This window comes from Aplidium turbinatum, chromosome 16 (genome assembly GCF_918807975.1).
Source record: "Aplidium turbinatum chromosome 16, kaAplTurb1.1, whole genome shotgun sequence".
Taxonomy (NCBI): domain Eukaryota; kingdom Metazoa; phylum Chordata; class Ascidiacea; order Aplousobranchia; family Polyclinidae; genus Aplidium; species Aplidium turbinatum.
This window is the reverse complement of record NC_137487.1, coordinates 3,191,141-3,214,280: the sequence shown is the minus strand read 5'-3', so window position 1 is coordinate 3,214,280 and position 23,140 is coordinate 3,191,141. Positions and strand designations below refer to the sequence as shown.

The 23,140-nt window shown below is 38.2% G+C and overlaps 1 protein-coding gene across 1 annotated transcript; it reads left to right on the top strand.

The window, feature by feature from the left end:
• Positions 1–3,034: 3,034 nt before the first annotated feature.
• On the top strand, positions 3,035–13,842 carry LOC145785905 (uncharacterized). The gene is made up of 4 exons (XM_082597602.1): positions 3,035–3,175; positions 8,153–8,255; positions 9,265–9,409; positions 13,221–13,842. Exons 1-4 carry the CDS (start codon positions 3,035–3,037, stop codon positions 13,840–13,842), a joined length of 1,011 nt encoding a protein of 336 aa, XP_082453728.1.
• Positions 13,843–23,140: the final 9,298 nt, after the last annotated feature.

The following is a 23,140-nucleotide window of genomic DNA, read 5'->3' as shown; positions in this document are numbered from 1 at the left end:
CAATTCAATTTATTTTTCATGATTGAAATAGTACAAAATAACTTGAAACAAACGATAGAACAGCAATGATGCAGAAACAAAATCAACAAGAGGAAGAGGAGCAAACCAACAAGATTTAAGTGAAAAAATGTTAGAAAAAGCTTTTAGTAATCGAAATTAATTTTAGCACTTCTACCAAGCCTAACTCTTTTGATGTAGAGATAAATTAGATAAAGCAATCAGTGACCCAACATTGTTAGAATCAGCTGAAAGTGTGCCGATTGTTGAAGGAATACGGAAACGATTGAAATGGAAAAAACAACACAGAAATGTTTTTTTTTTGCATAAATTGTACACAACTAGCCTATAGTTATTTGTTATCAAAAGTTTAAGTTCTTTATTGTGTCTTCTCAGCCATTAGCTCTACATATATTTAACTTAGTCTAATAAAAACGCTTAAGGCTTAAATTTGAAAGAAAAAGCAGACTTTATGTTTGGCTTGTCAAAAGGGGAATTTTGACCCACCTTTCAGAGTCCCTATAGTCAGCAATCAGTGTATAGTCCAGTGCCATGTGATCACCATCAAGCCTCTCCCCCGAAATCTATCAATGGGCCTTTACTTTTTAGTAACGGTGCTTAAAATGATTTTTTTTAAGTGGGACGTGAAAGCATTAGGGGAAGGTGGGGCAAGCAGGGACAAAAATATTTAAATAGCCATATTTTAGGTAATTCTCAATGGATCCCGATTGTTTTTTATACACAGGCGTGCAACAACTCATAGATGTTCCAAATCAAACTTTATCAAAAAATTCTGAGAAATGGCTGAGTTATAGCATTTTTTTTATTTTTTTAAAATTGTCCCTCTTTGCCCCCCATCCGGGGCAAAGAGGGACAGTTTCTTTTTTTTCCCTGAGGTTTAATTTGAATATTGAGGGCTCAAAACCAAGAAATTTGTTAGAATAGATCAAAATCAAATCTTACAAATATAAGTTGTTTAATGATTATAATAAGCTAAACCCATGGTCTAGGCTTAGGCTACAAGCATTGGAATCACCATCCAACAGCAACTAAGCCATTAAATAACCACTTCACTGCTTCAGTACATTTATTTATTCATAGGCTTAAGTATTGCCACAGGCAAGATTGACTTTGGGTCTATATTAAAACATTAATGAAAATATACATACACCTCCACTGTCCCTGCTTGCCCCATTCTGCATGTTCCTCCTTGCCCCAAGCTAGTCCATTAAGAAAAATTAATTTAGCTTGCTTTGTCTCAAACCCATGACCTAACAAAACGTATCATCACAAACTTCAAATATTACAGTAATAACTGGTCATGGTCATTTGAAACATTTCGCACGTAACACTTCATAAAACTCAAAAAGTTTTGTTTCAACGTTTTAAAATTTAGGTGCAAAACCGATTATCAACAACCGCTGTCACCTCAAATCATTTTTTGTAAATCAAATTGTCCCCCCGATAGCTCAATTGATTAGCGCATCATTTCTGGAACGAAGAAGCTTTAAGATTAAGCAGCGCTGGTTCGACTCTCGGGGTGTGCGCTTGAGCAACGCACGTTAAGGACTGCTCTCCATTCAGCGGCATCTAATGAATGGAATAGTTCCCCGGCAACATGACTTCAACAATCAACAATCGGAAACTTCACTCTGTCAATCTCGGTGACCGGGCCTGTGTCAGTGATTTAAAGCCTCTACAAGTATGCGAAACTGCCAGGATTAAGCTCTGCAAGAAGCTTTCCCAGTCCGAGGATAAAGATTCAATCAATCAATCAAATTACATCTGGTGCCAGTCATTCAAACAAAGTTTCCGATGAAAACTTTTTATTTTAATTTTATTTTGTATTTTAGGAGAAATTTGAATGTCCCTCTTTGCCCCGCGTCCCTCTTTGCCCCACCTTCCACTAGGTTTGGGCAAAAACTGTTTCACTATAGAAGAAGTAAAAACTTGTATTTCTAACATTTTGACAAAAAATAGACTTTCTCACTTTCTCTAGTCTTGAAAAGCATAGTTTACCCCGATGGCTCAGGTGGTTAAGTGCTCGACGTTGTTCACAAAAAAGCACAAAATCAAGCGATGCGAGTTCGGCTCTCGGGGTGTGTGTTTAAGCAACGCATTTTAAAGACTGGTCTTCATTTACCGTCACCTATTGGGTGGAATAATTCCTTGGCAACAACACTTTAACACTGAAAATTTCACTCTGTCAATCCCGGTGTCCGTGTCTGCGTCAAGTCAGAACAATCATTATGGAGACTGCGCAGTATTTTGAGAGTCTCACAATCATTCGCAGCTTTGCGTTCCACTGCAGTTTCTTTGGCTTATTTATGACACTTTTCTTGTTTGTTACACATGGATTGTGAATTCAAATAGAAAACATTTGACTTGACTCCACAAAATTTTAGTAGTCGAGATTGTTTTCTATCCACCGTCATAGCCATGTATTGTTTGTGTCAATTAGTCACACCTAACGAAAACCGACACATGATGCAATGCAAGCTTCTCAATATCGAGCTTTTATAAAGTATTATGCTAAACATAACAAAATTAGTGGTCCCCTGAACGGTAGTAGGCCCTGGCCGGAGACACAGGCGGTGGTTAACACGACCCGAGTGTAATCATTCTTGTTTAAAATCTCAATGAACTGGCTAAGCAGATTGCCAATCACACAATTAAATCGAATTCGTTTGAAACCAACAATATTACCAAGTGACTTAGTGTGATTATGTTAGGGAGATTTCGACATAAACAGATGCACAATGATCGATAGAGTTGTTTCATTGAGCTTTTTTAATCCTGCTTTTTTAAACATTTCAACCGACAAACTCTTACTGAAGTATCAAAGTGGATAGTTGCCTGCAATGCCAGCAAGGTCAAGTCCATGACGATGGACCATAGCCTACGCAGTCTGCAACTGGTTTACTCTAAACTTAGAAATACAAAACAATAACAAACTCTTGTGTTGTTTTCAGGAAGAAATCAAAACATACTAAAAAGCACAATTTTTTAATTTGTAGATTAACACTGACAAATCATCATGAGCAGTTCAAAAGAAAATTCTAAATTTAGCATATTCGTCTTGCAAAGCTTTGCTGTTTTTGTGTTTTTGGTTCAAATCATCAGATTGACGGGCACAGGATTTTCTGTCTACGTGATATACGATTTTGTGATTGTACAGGTAAGAAATAACATTCCAAATTCAAGTTGAGGCCTGATGATCTACAGCAGGATAATCTGCGACCTCTGGTATAAGCTTATCAAAACTTCTATATATAACCCTCTCTCTCCCACCACGAAAATTACTTTTCAGTCAGAGCTGTATTTACGACGCCGTCAAAATTGTCTCATATTGTAGTTATGCCATTTTTAATTTTGGCAATAAGTCGAATAAAAAGAATAAGAATATTATTTTCTGTGGCTGTCTTGCTAAAACTCGCCAACATGTACATTGTACAAGCAACATATAGCAAGACAGAAGCAAACAGTTTTCTGGGTTAGGCTTTATGGTAGCCTACGACACGGTAAAGTTATCGCTACAATTTGTACGCATAAGCACACGCAGGCGTACAAGCTCGACATGGATGTGACCATCTCCTATTGAGCTGGCTGAATTGGCCGTTTTAAACATAGCAACATTCTGCCTTTTAATTGGCCTTGCAAATTCATTTTGAAACTTTCCTAAGCTATCAACTCATTTGTATGGCCAAGTGCAAGAACATGCCTGTAATTGATCACTGGAAAATGTTAGCTATGTAAAAATCCACGTTAAGTCAAAATCTTCCAATGGTAGCCTAAACATGTTTACAACAGCCTAACTAGCTCTTCTCACCGTACAAATAGCTTGCATTGCATTCCTACCGAAAATAATCAACAGGACAACGTCGCATAATCGCATAATCTATGGAGTTTTAATATGGCCATTTAATCGTCTTGTAGGCTATCTGTCATATTTTAGCATGAAATTACTTTTTAAACACTAACTCTAACGCCAAAGCCAGTTGTAGGTCATGGCCAATAGTCAGGAGTAGGTCTACTGTTTGTGAACTAACAATGACATTTTTGCCTACTTGTAGTTGTAGAATAAAGTCAAAATGTATATCTACTACGGGTAGCCTAAAGGTCAAGCTGGAGTTTTACAGGTGTATAATCAGTGGCTTTTAAAGTTTGTAACATAGGCCATGACAAGATTGCAAAATATTTCCGCAATAAACTGTTGAGTTACTGCCCTGATAAGCTCAAACATAATTAAGCGTCCGAGAAGAAAGATCATGTAAAGTCCATGACATTGCAATTGGAATATTGTGCCCTTCTTTAGGGCCGGATTAAGGGTTTATGGGGCCCTGGGCTGAGGTAAAAGTGGGGGCCCTTATCAAGTGACATTTTTCGCTAAAAATTAATGGTGGATACACGACACGGCCCAGTTGCATGTATTTGTGGCACCGAGCCCCAAACAGCGGACCAGTGGCGTAGCCAGAAAAAAATTTGGGGGGGGCCAAATATTTGATGATTTGAAGAGAACAACAAAGTGTTTGATTTAAAGCCATCGCCACTTGATGTGCAGTGGCGTATCCTGATGGGTTGAAGCAACAAAAGTGGTAGGGGGGTTAAAGCGTGCCGAAGACACGCGTATTTTAGGGGGGTCCGGGGGCATGCTCCCCCGGAAAATTTTTGAAAAATTACACTCAAATAATGGATTATAGCGCTTTCTGAAAACACTTTTAGAGTAATATTTGTATGAAATTTATTAGCAGATAAACAGCTATTAACTTATTAAAGATAGCTCTTACACACGAACGGGCAAAAACTACGGCTAAAATTAGAAAACACTAAAAACTCAGCTACACAAAAACTCAATAACTACACAAAAACACAACAGAGTAAGCCATTCTGAAATTGCTTCCACACTTAGTTCAAAGAAACATAAATCGCGTAAATTTTGCGCGATTTACAATTTGCAAAATTTATTGGTGTCTTTCTGTGTGTTTAAAACAAGTCCTTGGGGGTGTTAATAGCCAGATGTCTTGGAAAACGATATAAATTTCTACAAACTTTATTATATTTTCAACAAAGGGCTCAACTTTAGAATCCAAACTTGGAAAATTTGGGGGGAGGCATGGCCCCTTTCGCTCCCTGGCTACGCCTATGCAGCGGATCACCTTCTTGTTTGCCCTCGGCTTGCCACCCGGTGCAGTAGGTGAGACCTGTCAGTGTATAACTCCGTTGCGGAAGAATGTGTCAATCTGTGGTGTATCAACGAACTTTAGAAGACTCGATAGAAGAAGAACTGCATCATTATTCATATCTAACTGACCATCTTGTATCAGATAATGTCTTCAAAACAGGCAAACCATCTAGGAATTTTCGATAGACTTGCCAACGATGAGTAGACGAGACGAGCCATGAATAAAGGCTTTGCAACAATTCAAAAAGCTCAACGGCAGAACGGCATGTTTCTGCAAGACATTTAGGCTATCGATTAAAGTAAGTGAATGTGCTGTGCAAGGGACATAATGAGCTACACTACATTTCTCGCGCAGAAGAGCTTGAAGACCGTTATACTTGCCACTCATATTGGCAGCATTATCATAACTTTGACCCATAATCCGTACTATTTTCGGATATGAAAGTATCAAATAAATATATAGGTTTTTTGTTAAAAAAACGAAGAAAAATTGAATAACTGGGGTTGGGCAGGGGTGCTGCAGTACCGCAGCACATATGGGTGAGCCGCTCTTGCTTGTTTGAGATACGAATTAAAGCAGTAATATCCAGCGGTGCAACTAAAAAAATTAGTAGATTTTTTTCTTTGAGGTGGGGGCCCTGGGCTTCAGCCCAGTCCGCCCCCCCTTAATCCGGCACTGCCTTCTTATTTCCCTCGTTTCTTTTGAAATAAGTACAATTTTCATGAAGTTTAGTTGAGAATTAGCCTACTGTCCTGAAAATTTGTGAAGTCACATAGGCTACTTAAGCTCAGTGATGACGCTAGTCGCAACCACGGAGTTAATGAAATAGTTGCTCTTGAACTGGGCAAGTTCACATAGCCCTTCATGCCAGACAAATCTTGTGCGTATGTTCAACGTGAACTCATCAGTCTGGTTTAAAGCCATTGAACAGGAGATCTCAAGAGTTTACAAAAAGTTTCCAGCAATGACCGCAAATCAACTTGACAGCATCATCAAGCAAATACTATTGGAGAAACCAGAAGTCGTAGCTTCAACGCCCATAGCTTTCAAGCCCATAGCTTTCTGTATTAATGATCACAAGCAAATTCGGGGAATATGTTCAATAAGGGACAGCTAATTTTTTAAATGTTGCTTTACCGTACGTTTTCTTGGCTGGATTAGGCTATAATTCTATGCATTGTGAGGGTATTTGAAGAAAAAGTTTGTGAAAGTTCACCTGATAATTAAATTGGTACGTTATTGAGAGTTTATTTGATAAAGCTTTTAATAATAATCATCACGTCGACTACAACAACTCCATATAAAAAATGGTTTCCCGCAGGGATCGGTTCTGGCTCCACTTCTTTTCAACATCTACCTACAACCTGCTAGTCACGGTCTCCGCAAAATACGCTCATGCGGACAACCTGGCAATTCTCTACTCCACACAGTCGTGGGAAAGCCTAGAAGACACCTTGAGCCAGGACATAAATGTCCTCTCAGCTTATTTCCAGAATTGGCGACTGACAGCAAAACCAAAATTCCATCTACACAATCAGGAAGCTGATTGTAAGCTACATATCCAGGACATTGAAATATTTCCGTCCAACTAAAATAACTCGGGGTGATATTAGCCACATCGCTCACATCCCGCTGCCGTTTGGTGTCACTGCTCAAGAAACTGATATCGCTCGCGGCGCTACTCAAGCGCTTGGCAGGCTCCAGCTAAGGAAGCGAGCGCTGACACTGTGCGTAGCCTACAGCAGCCCTTACCCGTGTCTACTCTTCAGCAGAGCACTGTGCACCTGTTTGGTGCCGCAGAGCTCACTGCCACAACGTCGACACTGCCATCAACAGCGCTCTGCGCACAGTGACAGGGTGCTTGCGTCCCACACCATTGGACAATCTTCCCATTCTTTTTGACATCTAACCTGCTGAGCTTCGTCGCAAAGAAGCCACTCTGTCTCTCGGTCGACAGGCATTAGAGCCCAACCATCTTCTTCACCACAAGATCTCTGCTCTTTCAAACGAGCACCCCGTCGACTGAAATCAAGACACCCATTCGTGTCAGCTGCTCAACTTCTGATCAACAAAGCTGATGGACAAGACATCTCTGCGGCTAATTTGGCGGACAATAAATAGATTTTTGAATGAAAGTCCAATTACCACCAGACTCCATTCGTTCATTTCAGACACCGACACATGCCCCATCGGCCCGACACTACAACGACAGGCGTGGGTGCGCCTCAACCGTCTTCGTACGGGCGTTGGACTTTTTGCTCAACCATTGGGGCTCTGGTTGAGCAGAAAAGTCTTCATCTTCGAGAATTGGACTCCTCCTGTGAATGTGGTGCAGGGGAAAAGGCCGCAGACCACATCACTGATGATGATACCACCTTCAAAAAACCTAATAAAGTAGAAGGTCTGCACGTCTTGGACGGTTTAACCGAAGACTGGCTGCTCTCTAGTAGCATTCCAGTGCAGTCCGGAAACATCGTGAATCTGGGGTGGTAAAAGGACAGACTCTCGGCCCCAGAGGCTCACACGTCGACAACGGTGACGACGACACAAGGTGTTAAGCTGGTATCGCAAAGATAGAAATAAGGTTTGAGCGGAGAATCTCAGTAGTTAGGCCTTAGGAATCAAAAACGCAATTGAAATTTTCGCAGACACAAGTCAAAGATGTTTGACGAGTGAAATCAGCTATCACAACAAAACGCATTAGTCGACTTGATGTTTTGAAATCAAGATGGAAAGAAGTTTTGAGTGAAAATGTCATGACGGCGTAAACACAACTAGATTCATACAAAAAGGTTTGTAGTTTGTCACACTTTTACGCATGCGCATGGTCATGCGCGTCAATCGTAGAGACAACTTTTCTGGGTTATAAGGAAAATCTAAGCCCAGAAAAACTGTATAAAACACAATAATCAACACAAACGTCCACAAAGGAAAACCATTTATATAAAACACAATTCGTTTTGATTCAACAGAAAAAAACTCCAAATCTATTTGATCCTGGAATGAACCCTGAACAGTATTTGGAAAATAACGTCACGAAACAAGACGTCACTAGATCTTCTAGCGATGATAAAGGTAAGAAACGGGATTTCATAATCAATGCAATAAAAACACATTTCTTTTAACAATTGACATTTACGCATTTGATCATTTCAACATACAGTAGCTGTTTGTGCTGATTGATAGAACAATACTCCGAAAGTAGGCCTAGGTCTTTGTCGAATCTGAAAATATATTTGCTGTGATTCATTCTTTCTTCTATGCGTTTTCAAATCATTTTCTTCCTGAAGGATTCGATTAGGTCGGTTTCCACATGATAGCAATTTGCTTTTACAATGTGTTAAAAGGATAAACTAAACATGCAATAATTGCAAAATGGAAGCTGTGCATCAATGCACTATGTAACCAGCAAATTTCCTTCTGCACACTGATTAGTCGAGTGGTAAAAACACTAATACTGTACTCGAAAAGGTGCCGGTTCGACACCGCTCAAAGGCATGAGGCTGTGCCTTTGACAGAACACTTAAAGGCATGCCTGAAGGTGGACACGAAAATTGACTTCCTTAGCTTTCCTTCCACATAATCAACATCTTCAACTACCTGGAGGAAGCCAGGATAGTCTTCTCTAAAAAGCAAAAACTTGCCAATGCCGCGCAAACTTTTAACAGGAATTAGTTAGTTAACAAAGTTTAAAGGGCTGCTTTTACTTGCAGTCAAAATTCAATTATTATTAATTGATTGAATCTTCATCCTCGTACTGAGAAAGCTTTTGACAGTTTATTTCTGGCAATTTCGCATACTTGTTGAGGCTTTGAACCACTGACTCAGGGCCGGTCACCGAGATTGGCAAAGTGAAGTTTTCGACTATTGACGTTTTACTGTAACATATTGTCTGTGAGTTATTCATCCACTAAAGATGCCGCGGAATGGAGAGCTGTCCTTGATATGCGTTGCTCAAGCGCATAGCCTTCCACGAGAGTCGCTTGATCTTGAAGAGTCTTTGTTCGTGAAATCTGGCGCTTAACCAACTGAGCTAACTATTTCTCGATATGTTTTACTTTCAAGTTTTCATTACAAATTTCAGAAACAGGAGATGAAGAATGGACGAATGTTTTGTTGGTCTGCATTCCCATTATCGAAGTTTTTACAGCAGTCGCGCTGCTAGGTTTAATAATGGGACCGATGTCACCTTCTGTAACCCCTAAACAATGGTTGGTCTGGCTAATAAAGTAAGAAGTCTTTTTCTTTGTTGCACAGTGTTGAAACCTTAACCTAAGTTACAATTTAGTCCACTCAGAGCGTTTGAAGGTACGGTATGTATAAAGCATTTGTAGGCTGCCATTCTTCAGTTTTACGAGGCAATAGGCTACTTGCATTTTTGTATTATAGACTAAACTTAGTCTTATTAAACAACACATCAAAAGTAGTTATATGAGATCTAATTAATATAATAATGTAAATGTAACAGACTTATTTAAAAAAATTATACTGAAACATCAAAACTCAACTCTGAAAAAAATAAACGTTAACCTAAACCTGTGGTTCTTAACCTTTTTTTCTGGCACGCCCTCCTTTAACAATGATCTCATGTTCTGCCTCCCCCATCCCCAGATTCGCACAACTGTAACACCAAAAGTATTTTTGTTTATCACGGTAGCCTACATATTAGATAGGTATCGTAGGCTACTTAAAATTGATGATGTCGTAGGTTACTAAGCGACTAGATTTTTAATACAAGGTTTAACTCCACAAATTGAGCTACGTTGCTTTAGTCTTCAACTCTCAGCCTGTCGTTGGTCTTGACAGCAACTGCAGTGGAAAAAGAGCAAAGATATGTGGATCCGAGCACTGTCTGTTAGTCTTTGAATATCTTGAGTTCAGACAAGGAGAAAAATAGGAAGATAATCTCGAGTTCAAGATCTTCAAAGTATAACTTAACTGTGCGGTTAAACTTCCATGCAGAAACTTCCTCTTGGGCTTCTTCAAAAATTTTTTTGATTGGTTTCCTTATTTTCATCTGCATCTGAAAATTACTTTATGCTATACTTGCTTTAAAGGCATTTAGATGAGCTGTTGTTTGATTAGTCCACTCAAACGTAAAGTTACCATCTGCGAGTGCAGCGTCCAACTTAGGTCACTGAATCTCACTGGATTTCTTTGTTACCTTTACTTTTCTTGATGTTGACTATAGTTTGGGTGTGAACCTTTTAATCAGGATATATTCATTGGACAACCATCAATCATTCATCTGAAAAATACACCACATTATAGGCTACATTATTTACAACCAGGCTGCATCTCCATGCACAGATTGAAGAAACAACTGCAAGAGCTACAGCTTTTTACAAAGCACTCTGCTCTTGCAAAGTTGACTATTTTGATAAGTTCAGAACACCGTTTATTGACTGATATAATGCTTTACTGGAGGCAAAGATTTGGAAGCTAAGACTCTTCGATAAATCACGCATCAATCAATCTGTTAACACTTACGCAATCTCAGTCTTTTCGTTTTTACGCATAACGAAACCAGATTGCCGACAAGGGCAACAACAGCTCCGCTTGCATAACTTATATCCAGGGCCCGATTAACCATGAGGCACACGAGGCACAGGCCTCAGGCCCCCTGGATTTGGGGGTCCCCAATTTTTTTTTACCTTAGTACCGTAGGCGTCAATACTTTTATAGGTTTCAAGCAGTGCCGTGTCAAGGGGGCCCAGACCTCGGGCCCACCATCTCAGGGGCTACAAATAATACATTTTTGCGTTTCAGTAAAGTGTTTTTGAGTTGCTAAAGTTCACTGCAGGTACTTGTCCATTAAAAAGATGATTTAGGCCCTTATTATACTAAAACATCTCAAATTTGGGCCCTATTATACAAATTTGGGCCCCTAACTACACTGACACATCTCTAAAAACAAAGTTAAAATGCGATAACATCAGTAACATGATCTGCAGAAATGTATTTAACATATAACAGGTTTGATGCAATTGAATATATGAATTCAAAAAGGGCCCAATTGCCACAAAGTGTTTTTGGCACAACTGTTTTAATTATTTTGGTCATTTACTTTTGTCGTTAAACTTCGATAATGATTATATGCTTAAACATACTGGTAAGAAGCATCATACCTAAAAAGTTCACTCAGTGAGGATTCTGTGGAGAAACTATAAAGAAATTGAAGTGCAATTGCTTTAGTTGGGCCCATTTTAAAATCAATGGAAAAATTGATAGGGTATTTTTTATGTGTGTACCGGTATGTTTGAAATATTTGGCTGTTTTTTTAAAGTATTATTTAGAAGACATTGAAAGAAATCGGAAAGCACAAAAAGTAAAAAAAACAAACTGGAGGGCCCTTTTTGAATTCATATAATCAATTTCTTTTCATTGAAAGAAATCGGAAAGCACAAAAAGTAAAAAAAAATGGGGTTGGGCCCTTTGTGAATTCACATATTCAATTTATTTTCACCAATAAAAGTGTTTTGTTTTAAAAAATTGTTAGGTGTAAGCAAAATAGCATTTCAGATAGTTTAATTATCATTTCATTTTAACATTTACAATACCGTAATTATAAATATCCTTGACTAGTGATGTTGCGAGCAGGAAAAACCTGTCCTGTACTTTTAGCAGAAACGTTCTTCTGTATTTAATTTTTCTGAATATATGCACATGAAATTGCTCTTATCTTCAAATACCTTATAAGCCTGGCATATCACATGTTGTACGGTACAAAACAAAAATCATTCTTAACACAAGGAAGCTGTTTATTCTTGCCACTAACCTAGGCTACCATACCCTAAAAACTTTAATTAGACTTGAATGCCTACATAAATTTATGAAAGCTTTGCCTTGGAATGAAATAATGTTGAATAAAAATAATTGAACACCTGATCCTCAAAACGCTTTACACTGCTTTTGTTTACAATTACTGTAGGCTACAATGTTTTTACCTTGGTTGACAGAACAAGTAATGTTGCCAGATAAAAAATAAAAATGGGGAAAAACAATTGTTACCAGATGACCAAATCTGAATGGAAATTAATAATTTCTACAGTTTTGGTTTTGTCCTCAGATTTTATCTGCGCGGAACCGGCGGCAAAGTTCAAACAGTCAAAATTTTGTATGATGGTATTACCGCGTCGTGACCGATAGCCTATGTTTGATATGTTCCATTGCCAGTATTTTTTTTATTAGAAATTGTTAACACTTTTGGCTTTCATTCCGAGCAAAGGTGTAGCTAAGAAATGATAAACCTGTGTTTGCGGTTACTTACACTTGTGTTGTTTTCTAAACTGGTGGGAAAGTCTATTGAAATGAACCACATTTCCATGTCGGTGCAGTGAAAATATACACAATATTATAGGTCTGCTTGACGGTAGAGAGCCCAAATTATTCTGGCCCCGGGGCCCACAAAGGGTTTAACACAGCACTGGTTTCAAGGATCCATTAATAAACTCTGCTAGTTCAAATTCAAATGTAGCCTATATTTTGCTAGTGTTTCCAGTATGAAATTGAAATAATGAGCTCAATTTCCAATCTGTTAGAGAGATTCTTCATCCAATAATTTTTGTAACAAGTACAAGAGTGTTCATACTGTTAGAAAGTTGTAGTTAAATTGGCTAAATTAATATTTATGAAGTTATAGTTTTGCTTGAACTATTTGTTAGCCCATATTTCATTATTCGCAGAGACTACATGGTATTGCATTGAAAGCGATTGCCAACAGGGGCCCCTAAACTTAGCTGTGCCTCGGGCCCCCATGAGCCTTAATCAGGCCCTGCTTATATCTCTACTTGTGATTTGCTGTTCTTAAAAAATAGGAATGGCAAAAAAATAAGTCAGGACATTAAAATTACTGCAAAAAGATAAAATATCGTTGGAAAGCTCGCGCCTCATCAAAAAGTGGTTGAATTCCTCCAAGTCGGCGTGCCCATCGGTTAGGAACCACTAACCTAAACCTAATAAAGCTAAAGCTGAAAAAATGAAATTAGCCTATGTTTAGCTAGCGACTGTTGAAATGATTATGTGATATGTTTCTTTCAGAATGAGAATATTCTGGATGCGTTTGATCTGGACAGGGACGGCTGTAGCCTATACGATTGTGCTCATCGAGTACAGGAAAGAAATGTACGTTATCAGCAACAAAATCAAGTACTTAGATAGTCCAATGAACATAGCAGTCTACGGATGCATTTCTTTGGAATATTTCACTCTTGGAATGCTGCAGTGCGCTATGAAGATTATAACATTTGACGTCGCGATAAAAAAAATACCAAAGGTTCAGCTTTACCTGTCCAGAAAGTGGCAAAAAATTATCAAATTTTGTTTTTATTTATGTATATTAGCATTTGCTGTTCGAAACTTTTCAATGTCTTTGTACTTTGGACTTCTGAGCGTCATTGTCAACTCAGCTGAGGAAGATGATCCAGAAGGAGAAAATTCCTTTTCCGCGATCACGATGGTGATGCAAGTTTACCTCGCAATGATAAGAGGAAGATTTTATGGATTCTTTATAAAAGACTTCTTGTCTGTATTTCTTGTAGAAGAAGATGATGAGATGTTTTGTGAAGTCAGAGAGAACAATGTTGACATCGAAGTTGGCTGTGAAAAAGGCCAAAAAGAAATATTGTTAGAATGTCCAAACAAAGACGAAACACAAGTCTAATTCTAAGATACTGGAACGTTGACTACACAATAACATTGACTAATTTGAAAAGACGACACTTAGACTAATAAAACGCTACAACTTTTTTAAATTTAGTGTCTGTACAGATCAGTTTCGAAAGCTATTTTACACCCAACTACTGTAACTTTAAAGTAGCCTAAAACTTGTATGATCTTTGTCACTTTGTCAAATCCTGTAGCCTATATCTATTCGACGTTCTTTCATTAGAGAGGGAAAATGTAAACTTGTACTTAAGTGACCCTTCAATGAACTTACCATATCGAAATCACATGATTTCACGATATTCACAAAACTGAAATCATCAGACTAAGATTTTGTTTTTGTGGAGAACATGTCATAAAAATGTTCTCATGAAAGTCTGATTATACAGTAAAAGGAGATTTTTGTTTTTTTATCAAACGTGCATAACATTTCAGATGTAGGCTAAGCTAAAACATCTTAGACCTTGCTTACTCTGAGCTGAGTTGATGGCGGGGAAGATATAGACAGCTTCCCTTCAAACGCGTATGAAGTCAGTATGATTGATTCTAGCTTATGAAAGAAGCGATTAAAAAGCAAAATGATCACCTCCCGCTCATGACGTGTAAGGGAGAAGTATCTGTTGAGTTCGAAACAGTCTTATCTCGAAACCAAATTGTTGGATTGTTTGAAAAAATGTTTCAAAATAAAATTTCGCTTCGTCTTAAAGTATTTTGTTTCAAGCATCGAATTCGGCTGGTTTTGTGTTTTTTGCAATGAAATCTGATTTTTGATGAATTGGTTTTATGCCAAAAAGTTTTTAAAACAAGAGGTTTTCATTTTGACGAAAAATTTTTGTCTTTTGTTTCAAAATTGCAACAGATTAGTTTCGTTATGCGTTTGAAACAATTTTTTTGTTTGAAACAAAAAGGTTGATTAAGTAGTTTTTTTGTACGGTAGGTAGGCCTATGTTTAATAACTTAAAAAATGTAAAATAAAAATTGTTTAATAAAAGGCTACTGAGTGTTACATGTATTTGGTACAAGTCAAGCTCTCTACCAAGGCTCAAACATAACATCTTATTAAAACATAATCAAATTAATCATCTGACCAATAACCTTTCTTCATTAACTTTTGCATTCACCACATGCCTAGCAGAGGTGAACGAAGTCACTTTTTTTTTACTCCGGATCCGCTTCTGCCGAAAGTATCTCCGAAATTCATTTTGAAGTGAAGTAAGCGTGAATTTAAAAAAACACAAAAAAACAAAAACACCCAGGCTTTTTGCCCGGGTTTTTCTTGGTAGGCCTACACTTCTCCCAGACAGGAGAATAACCAGTTTTTTTATAATTTAATTTAGAGTGCTTTTAACAAAACATTTTTGCACGTAAAGCATATAATCACCACTTTGGCCCTAATTTGCTCGCAATGCACGCAGTTACTGTTCCGGACGCTTTTGCCACATCACGGGCCCCCCAGGACTAAAAAATAACCACTTTTATGCTTGAATTTAGTCGTTTAGATGGTTTTAACCAAACGTTTTTGCGCTTAAACTATAAAATCACAATTCCGGGCCCCCAACAAACACAGGCCTGGGCCCTCAAGGGTACGCCGTACCCTCCGTACCCCCTCTCATAGGCCTTGATGGTGGAAAGAAAGAGATGCTTAAAAACTTGGGAAAATAAGGTAAACTGACACATCGAGTATCGGATAGGACATGTCCCAAAGGTAATCAATTGTATTGTCCCATTGCTCAACCAACCACCGTTTTGTATTCAACTTGCCTGAAAATATGTCACAGTTAAATATGAAGTTTTCTGTTGCTATAGTTTTAAAGCTAATCGTATGACTCAAACTTTATTGTCAGGCCCCAGTTGTTATAACCCTGCTTTAGTATAGAAACGATTAACAACAGTCAACCATTCAAGTTTACTCTGACAGCTAAAAAACAATTAACTGATCTCACCACTTAGGCCTACACAGTACACCAGTAAGTAAACCACGCTGTAATGATGTAATGTTAATCTCGATTCCATGACAAAAATCTCAGTTTTTATGTTCACACATATTCAGAAATAATGAGCTGTCCCAAAGGTGATGGTGTCCCATCGATAGTAGGCTACATCTCCCCTACACAACAAGCAGGATCAAATTTACCAATCGGGCACTTGTCATCCTCCTCCAGGAGACCCACTGAACCTCTGCAGATAAGCTAGCTATCCTCAACTACACGCTAGTCGGGTCTATCCTGAATAGGAAGCACGGCATTGCCACGTTTGTGCATGAAACAAAGTGGACTCAATCACCGACTGACATATATATCTCAGACTACAACATCGTCAATATATGTACAAGTTCCCACCCTCGTGAATGTTGCTATCATCCCTTCCAATATTCTATGCTAATTTTTTGTTATTCTTTCCAAGGCTATGTAGGCTATGTGGTTACAAAAGTATAGGTGCTCACTGCTTTCCTATCATCCCTCCTCTGTCTGCCTCAACCATACTTGCAATTGTTTCTTGTTGTTTTTTGATTTATTGAGTTGGGACAAAAACCTGATTTTGTATAAACTTGTAATGGCTTTAACAACGATAACTTAAATCCGTGGTACGGTACACATTGGCATTCCTCTTGCTTGCTATTTCGATAATTGATTGATTGATTGATTGTTATGGTTTGTTTTATGTCGCTTTACAACATCTATGGTCTTTTAGCGACAGTCATTATTATAATAGCTATTTAGCACAGTTAGAACACAACAGGGCATAGTGAAGGATGCAATACGACACAACACACCATAATACGATACAGTAGTTTAAACACATCATTAGTGGAAAAGAAATTCTTGTAGGAGGTTAGGCCCACGAAAGTCAGGTACTTCTTTGGAATTGCACGCTTGGTGTTATAAACTGAAACAAAATAAGGAAAGCCCAGCCAGCAAATCAATCGCCTTCTACACCGATTCAATGTCCAAAGACGCTGAATCAATGTAAAAAGCGATCGATCTCTGGCTGGGAGCAGACACGACACGGGTGCACTACAGTATAACATGGATGATTACAGTGATTAAAACAATAATTTAAATGAGCTTATTGCAGGAGTTTATAAAAGCCAGCAGATGTGTAGTAGTCGGCAAAATTTTTCAATTCCATACTTGCTCAGATTTTGTTCCGGACACTTCCTTTGAGTTGCATATTTACTGCAATGAAATAGAAAATGATTCACAGTTTCAGGGGTCATACATGTGTCGCATAGTCCAGAAGTGTGGCATCCGATCTTGAAGAGGTGTTGGTTTAAACGGCAGTGACCGGTGATGAGTCTAAAAACGGTTGGATGGTCAGGCACTTTGTTTGTTCCTGCACTTTTGGTGTCAGGATATATAGATTTGTAGAGTTGGCCTGTGGTACTGTTTATATAATGATTATTCCATTTTTGCAGAGCTAGATCTTTGGTGAAGTTTTTGACTTCACTTAGGCTGAGTTTTGTGTTTGCGGAGATGGGGGTAATGGCTGATGTTGGTATTGCTGGTATGGCTCCTGAAGCAAGTTTTGCTAAGAAATCAGCAGTTTCGTTTCCAGGAATGCCTACATGACTAGGAACCCATAAAAACTTTACTTTTGTTGTATTTGATATAATGCTGGAGTGAAGCAGAAGTATGTCATTGATTAAGCTGTGTTTTGTCCAAGTTGGATTTGAAATCGTCCGTAGTGCACTTAAGCAGTCGCTAATGATGACCGACTTACTTTGTTTGGTCTCTTTTATCCATATAAGTGCAGCCTTTATTGCAAACAGTTCGGCACTGAACACAGATGCGGATCTATTAATTGTGAAACAGCGTTTTATTCCATGGCGGTTTACAAAAAAGGAAGATCCGGTTTTCGTGTTGGTCTTGGATCCGTCTGTATATATGTTGAGAAATTTTGAGTAATTTTTTGTGAGGTGCTCAGCGACTATTCCAGAGATGGCATTTGGATGGTCAAGCTGGGAGGTTTCAGTTACAAGGGTGTAGTCAGTTGTGGGTATATAGACTTCCCAGGGTGGGATAGATGGTTCTTGGATGAGGTTTACGGTAATATTCGTGTCTATTGTCTCGGTGAGGGAATGGAATGGTTGGTAGTTACTTGTGTTGATCAAATTTCTTGGCAAACTTTCCTCGAGGATGTCATGTGCTGGGTGGCGTAAAAATGACAGAATGTGGGCTTTGTAGTTTAGACAAAGTTGCTCGTATCTAAGTGACAAGGGTAATTCATTGCAGTAGTGTTGTAGGTTTGAAATTGGAGTACTTTTCATTGCTCTGGAGCATATTCTTAGAGCTTCATTTTGTAATGTCAGAATTGGTTGGAGTGTGGTTTTGTTTGTGGCAAAATATGCTTCCATACCATATTCAATAACCGGTCGTATTATGGCTCTGTAGATGCAAAGCAGTGCTGATTTTCCTGCTCCCCAGTTTGTGCCCTTCAGTACACGAAGAACATTTAGTCTTGATTTGGATTTTTCTGCAACATGTTTAGCATGGATGCTATACTTTCCATTTCACTGAAATGTGACTCCAAGGTATTTGTAGTCTTTTTTGAGGGGATTAACGAGTTTTTTGTTTCGAGTGTACACGGATCATATGTACGTTTGTTTGTAAAGAGAACAACCGCTGATTTGTTTGCGGAGATCTTGAAGCCCCATTTATCACACCAGTCTTTGGTTTTTGAAAAGTCAGATTTGATTATATTAGACAGAGTTGAGATGTCTTCTCCTATTTTCCAAAAACAGAAGTCATCTGCAAAAAGTGCTGTAGAAGAGGTAATTGAGTTTGGTAAATCGTTGATCGCTACGTTGAATAGTAATGGACTAATAACGCTGCCTTGAGGAATTCCGTTTTCTAGTTTTGTTGTGGTAGATAAAGCTTTGACAACCTTGACTTGAAAAGTACGATTTGACAGGAAAGATTTGATCCAAGATAGCATGGCTCCTTTGATCCCTAGGTCATATAGTTTTAGGAGGACTGCGTCGTGCTAGACCATATCATAAGCTTTCTCAAGGTCAAGAAATACTGTTTGTACTGATTCACCGCAAGATAAGGATTTTTAGATGGTGTCGTGGAGTCTGATAATATGATCTGTTGTTCGACGTCTTTTTCTGAATCCAGACTGTTGAAGATGAAGTAGATTGTTTTGTTCTAGATACCATCTGAGGCGATTAGTTACTATTTTCTCCATAGTTTTGCAATAGGTGCTGGTTAAAGAAATTAGTCTGTAGGAGGAGGGTATACCCGTTGGTTTGTTTGGCTTATGAATTGGAATGATGATTGAATGTTTCCATTTGAGTGGCAGTGTACCTGTTGACCAGACGTAGTTAAAGAAGTCAAGGAGGATATTCAGACTGCAAGGGGGTAGATGACATAACATTTGATAATAAATGCCGTCCGCTCCGGCGGCAGTGTTTTAATTACCTTTAAGGGCTGTCTTCAACTCGTTCATTTGCAGGGGTGAATTGTACGATTTATTGTAGAAATGGGTTGCCAGTTTTAATTGTAGATTATTCGAAATTGAAAGACTGGCATTTTCACGGAATGTTTTGGAATAGTTGGTTGAGGTGCTAACTGAGAGAAATTGATCTGCAAGGATGTTGGTTTTGTTGGTATCACTTTCTGCTTTAGTGGCAAGAGTGGGAATTCTTTTGATTTCCTTTATGCATGAAAATTTTTTAATAATTTTCCACACTTTGTCAAGCTTTGTTTTACTATCGAGGGAACAGCAGAAATTGTTCCAGCTTTCTTTTTTTGCTTGGATGATGGTTTTTCTGGCAATTGCTCGGAGGCGTTTAAAGGCTTGGATGTCTGTTGGGTGTCTGGTACGATGAAGACGTTGTAGTGCTATTTTTTGTTCCTTACTGCTCGTTTACAATCGTCATTCCACGATGGAACGCCATTTAATTTGAATGGTTTGGTTTTAGGAATTGCTATAGACGCGCAGAGTTGGATAGTTTCGGAGAGGTTTTGGTTAAATGTATTTATATCATTTAAGACAACAGAAGAATTTAGATTTTCTTGGCATAATTTGGAATACTTTGCCCAATCAGCTCTTTGGAATGCCCATGATGGTACAAACTCTGCATTATCTGGGGAAGAAACATTGACTGTAGTAGCGACTATGCAGTGGTCACTACCCAAAAATTTATTGGTGACATCGGTGATGCATTTGTGCCCAAGGGAAGTAGAAGCATTAGTGAGGTCTAGAGTGTTCCATCAGATTTCCGGCTTATTTAAAGACATGTGGGTGGGAACAGTGGTGTTGAGGATTACTGCATCATGATTTTCAATTAGTTCAAGTAGAGCATACCCTCTATTATTATTGTTGTTGCACCCCCACATGACATGGTGGGCATTGAAATCACCGCAAATTAATAATCTATCATGGTTAGTGAAAATACAGTTTATTTGGTCACCTGCAAATGAGTTTATGGGTGGGTTATATATACTGCATACAGTTAGGTGTTCGATTTTAATTGCAATAATTTCCAGCCGTGGGTCTGCATCCGGGATGGGTAGCTCTGTAAAGGAGATATTTCTTTTAATGCAGATTCCGACACCACCTCCTTTTCCCAAGTAAGCAGGTCTGTCTTTTCTGTAGAGATATCCATTAATATTAGGGGAGTATTTAGGAGTTAGGTGTGTTTCTTGTAAGCAAATGATATCCGGTGGGGTTTGTGAGCTTGCTATTAGTTGATTCAATTCCGGGATTTTTCTATAAATTGACCGACGGTTCCACTGCCACACTGTGAGGAACATTAAATTATTAGTGATTTTAACATGTCCGAGTTTGTTAGAAATCCCATTCTAGAACCTGCTGCATCGGCGATAATTTGAAAAATGTCAATTTCTTTATTTTGGCTTTGAGCATACGTTGTCTTGGTAATCACTTCTGCTAAAAAGGCAAGAAATAAGAATGGGTTATTTATAAAGTGGCCGCCCTCGTCTCCTACATTGGTTGGTTTAGAGGGTCCGGGTTTTTCCATTGTGACTGGAGTTATATTTATACCGTCATTAGTTTGGTTAGAGGATAGATGTTTATTCAATTGGCTTGTTTGAGTTGTGCTTGCTACAAGAGGAGGGAAGTCCAGATCATAACTTGGCATTTCTGTATTTACAGCTCTTTGCTGCTTGCAGGCTTCAGCATATGAAGCGTTTAGAACGAAAAGTGACTAAGTCACATTTTCACTCGAATTGAGTTAAGTACAAAAACGTATTGTTTTCATTGTCCTTTGTCACCAGACACAAAAATATTTTGGTATGAAGTTTGCTAGGTCATCATTTTCGAATACAGGTTTTGAGCGGAAACGTCATTTTTTCTTCTAAAAGTAACTAAGTCAGTTCTGACCAATAGCGTCGAGTCATTTAACCACGTGACATGATTTTTATATTGCTTTTTGATCGGGTTCCATTTTAGAGGACATAAAGCAGAGTTGCCAGATGGCTTTTTTTAGGCCAAATTCCAAAAATCTGGCCTTTTTTAATTGCAGTTAGCTTAAAAAAATTGATGCAAATAAGGCCAGAACCAGAAAATCTGGCCTTATTTGGCCATTTTATGGCTGCAAATTTTGACCGGTTAAAGAACCAATTTTATCAGAAACAGTTTTATTTTAATCATTTTTTTGAAAGGTTAAGGTATAGCCTATTCCCAAGTATTGAAAATGAGTAAGTATACAGCAAGTAAGGCATACTGATGATGAATTAAAGTGATAATGGTTTCTAGTTTTTCTGCTACTACAGTAATTTTTTATTAAACAGATTAGCAAACGAGAGAGAGAAACCTTTTATTTTGTCTGCTGAGAAAAATAGTATACGGTACAAATATATTGTACCAAACGAACCGGTCATTATGCTCTGACAGTTAAATTATTTTTTGTTATGCTTGATCGTTAAAGGACATTTACAAAAAAATATTTTAATTAAGTTGTTAGCGTTTATTTAGCCTTAATAGAAGTAAATAAAAAAGTTGGCCTTATTTTATAATGAATTTGGCCTTACTATAGCTTGAGTATCTGGTAACCCTGATATAAAGTCATTAGCTGGTTACCGGTTATTTAGACTGGGACACTGCCTCTGGTTTAGGTAGGGTAGGTGAAGGATTGGGATCATTGCTAGTGTTAAAAACGGCAGTGTTTTTATCAGCTTTTAATTGTAGATATTTTGCAAATAAGTGATCAAATACCGGTAGTATTTATAGGCCTACTGCTTTCGAATCAAATTCAGCAGTCCACAGGTCCAGTTTGCAAGAAGTTTAGCAGTGCAGACTTCAATATTCATGGGACATGATTACTGATTAGGCTATTTGATGGAGTGTTGGTGCCAGCAGATAACGAAATGAAGTACACTTAACCGAAGATTAAGTAGCCTATTAGATTGGACTATTATTTTTAGAACTTATTCTGTAAAGGTCCTAGCCCAGTGTTTCTCAAACTTTTTTAGTCCATCGCCCCCTTTTCGTTATTGAAATAAAATTTTGCCCCCTGAATTCTGTCAAGCAAAATAAACATTGATACAAGAGTGATAGACAAATTTAGTTTTGGGAATTTAATCAACGATATTGACAGTAACAGGATAATGTTCACTGGGATGGATGAGCTTGGCGACTTTTACAAAGTTTTGAGATGTTTGGCGACATCTTCGTAAGATATAGAGTCGAAGATCATCTCGTTTATGAACTAGCAAGCGATTTCTTTGCTTTGAAAGCATCAATGTTACATCAGAAAACCCCTTTTCAACCATATACAAAGCAGGAAACGACAAAATCCACATTCTAGCTTCTTTCCAGAGAAGCTCATATTTGCCAGCAACCTGGCACCAAAACAAATCGTATCGATCATTTCTGAATTTCACTCTTGACTTGTCATCTGTTAGCATATCAATGAACTGCTCTTGAAGTTTCACTTCTACAGTAGGCTATCTGTGGATTTGGTAGAAATTGTAGGCCTACCACCCAGTTTGAACATGGAGGTCCACGAGATCTGCAAAGCGAGGTTTTATGTCTTTATGAAGCATGTCTAAATGTGAGCAGTATTTTTGCCGTTGTTCTTCTGTAATAGGCTAACATTCTCGCTCAAATTGGGAAACTGAGTTAAGACATATTGACCCAAATTTGTTTGAATAGAGATAGCTTTGAAATGAATGATGTATACTAATCACGCTTTTGCACTCGATGAGAGTTATCATTTCTGCCTGAAGTTTTTTGTTTACTTCGTTTATGACATTGAAAATGTCCGCCAAATATGCGATGTCATTGTTTAAGGGTGTCATATCTTCAGCTAATGTCGCATCAGTGCTTGA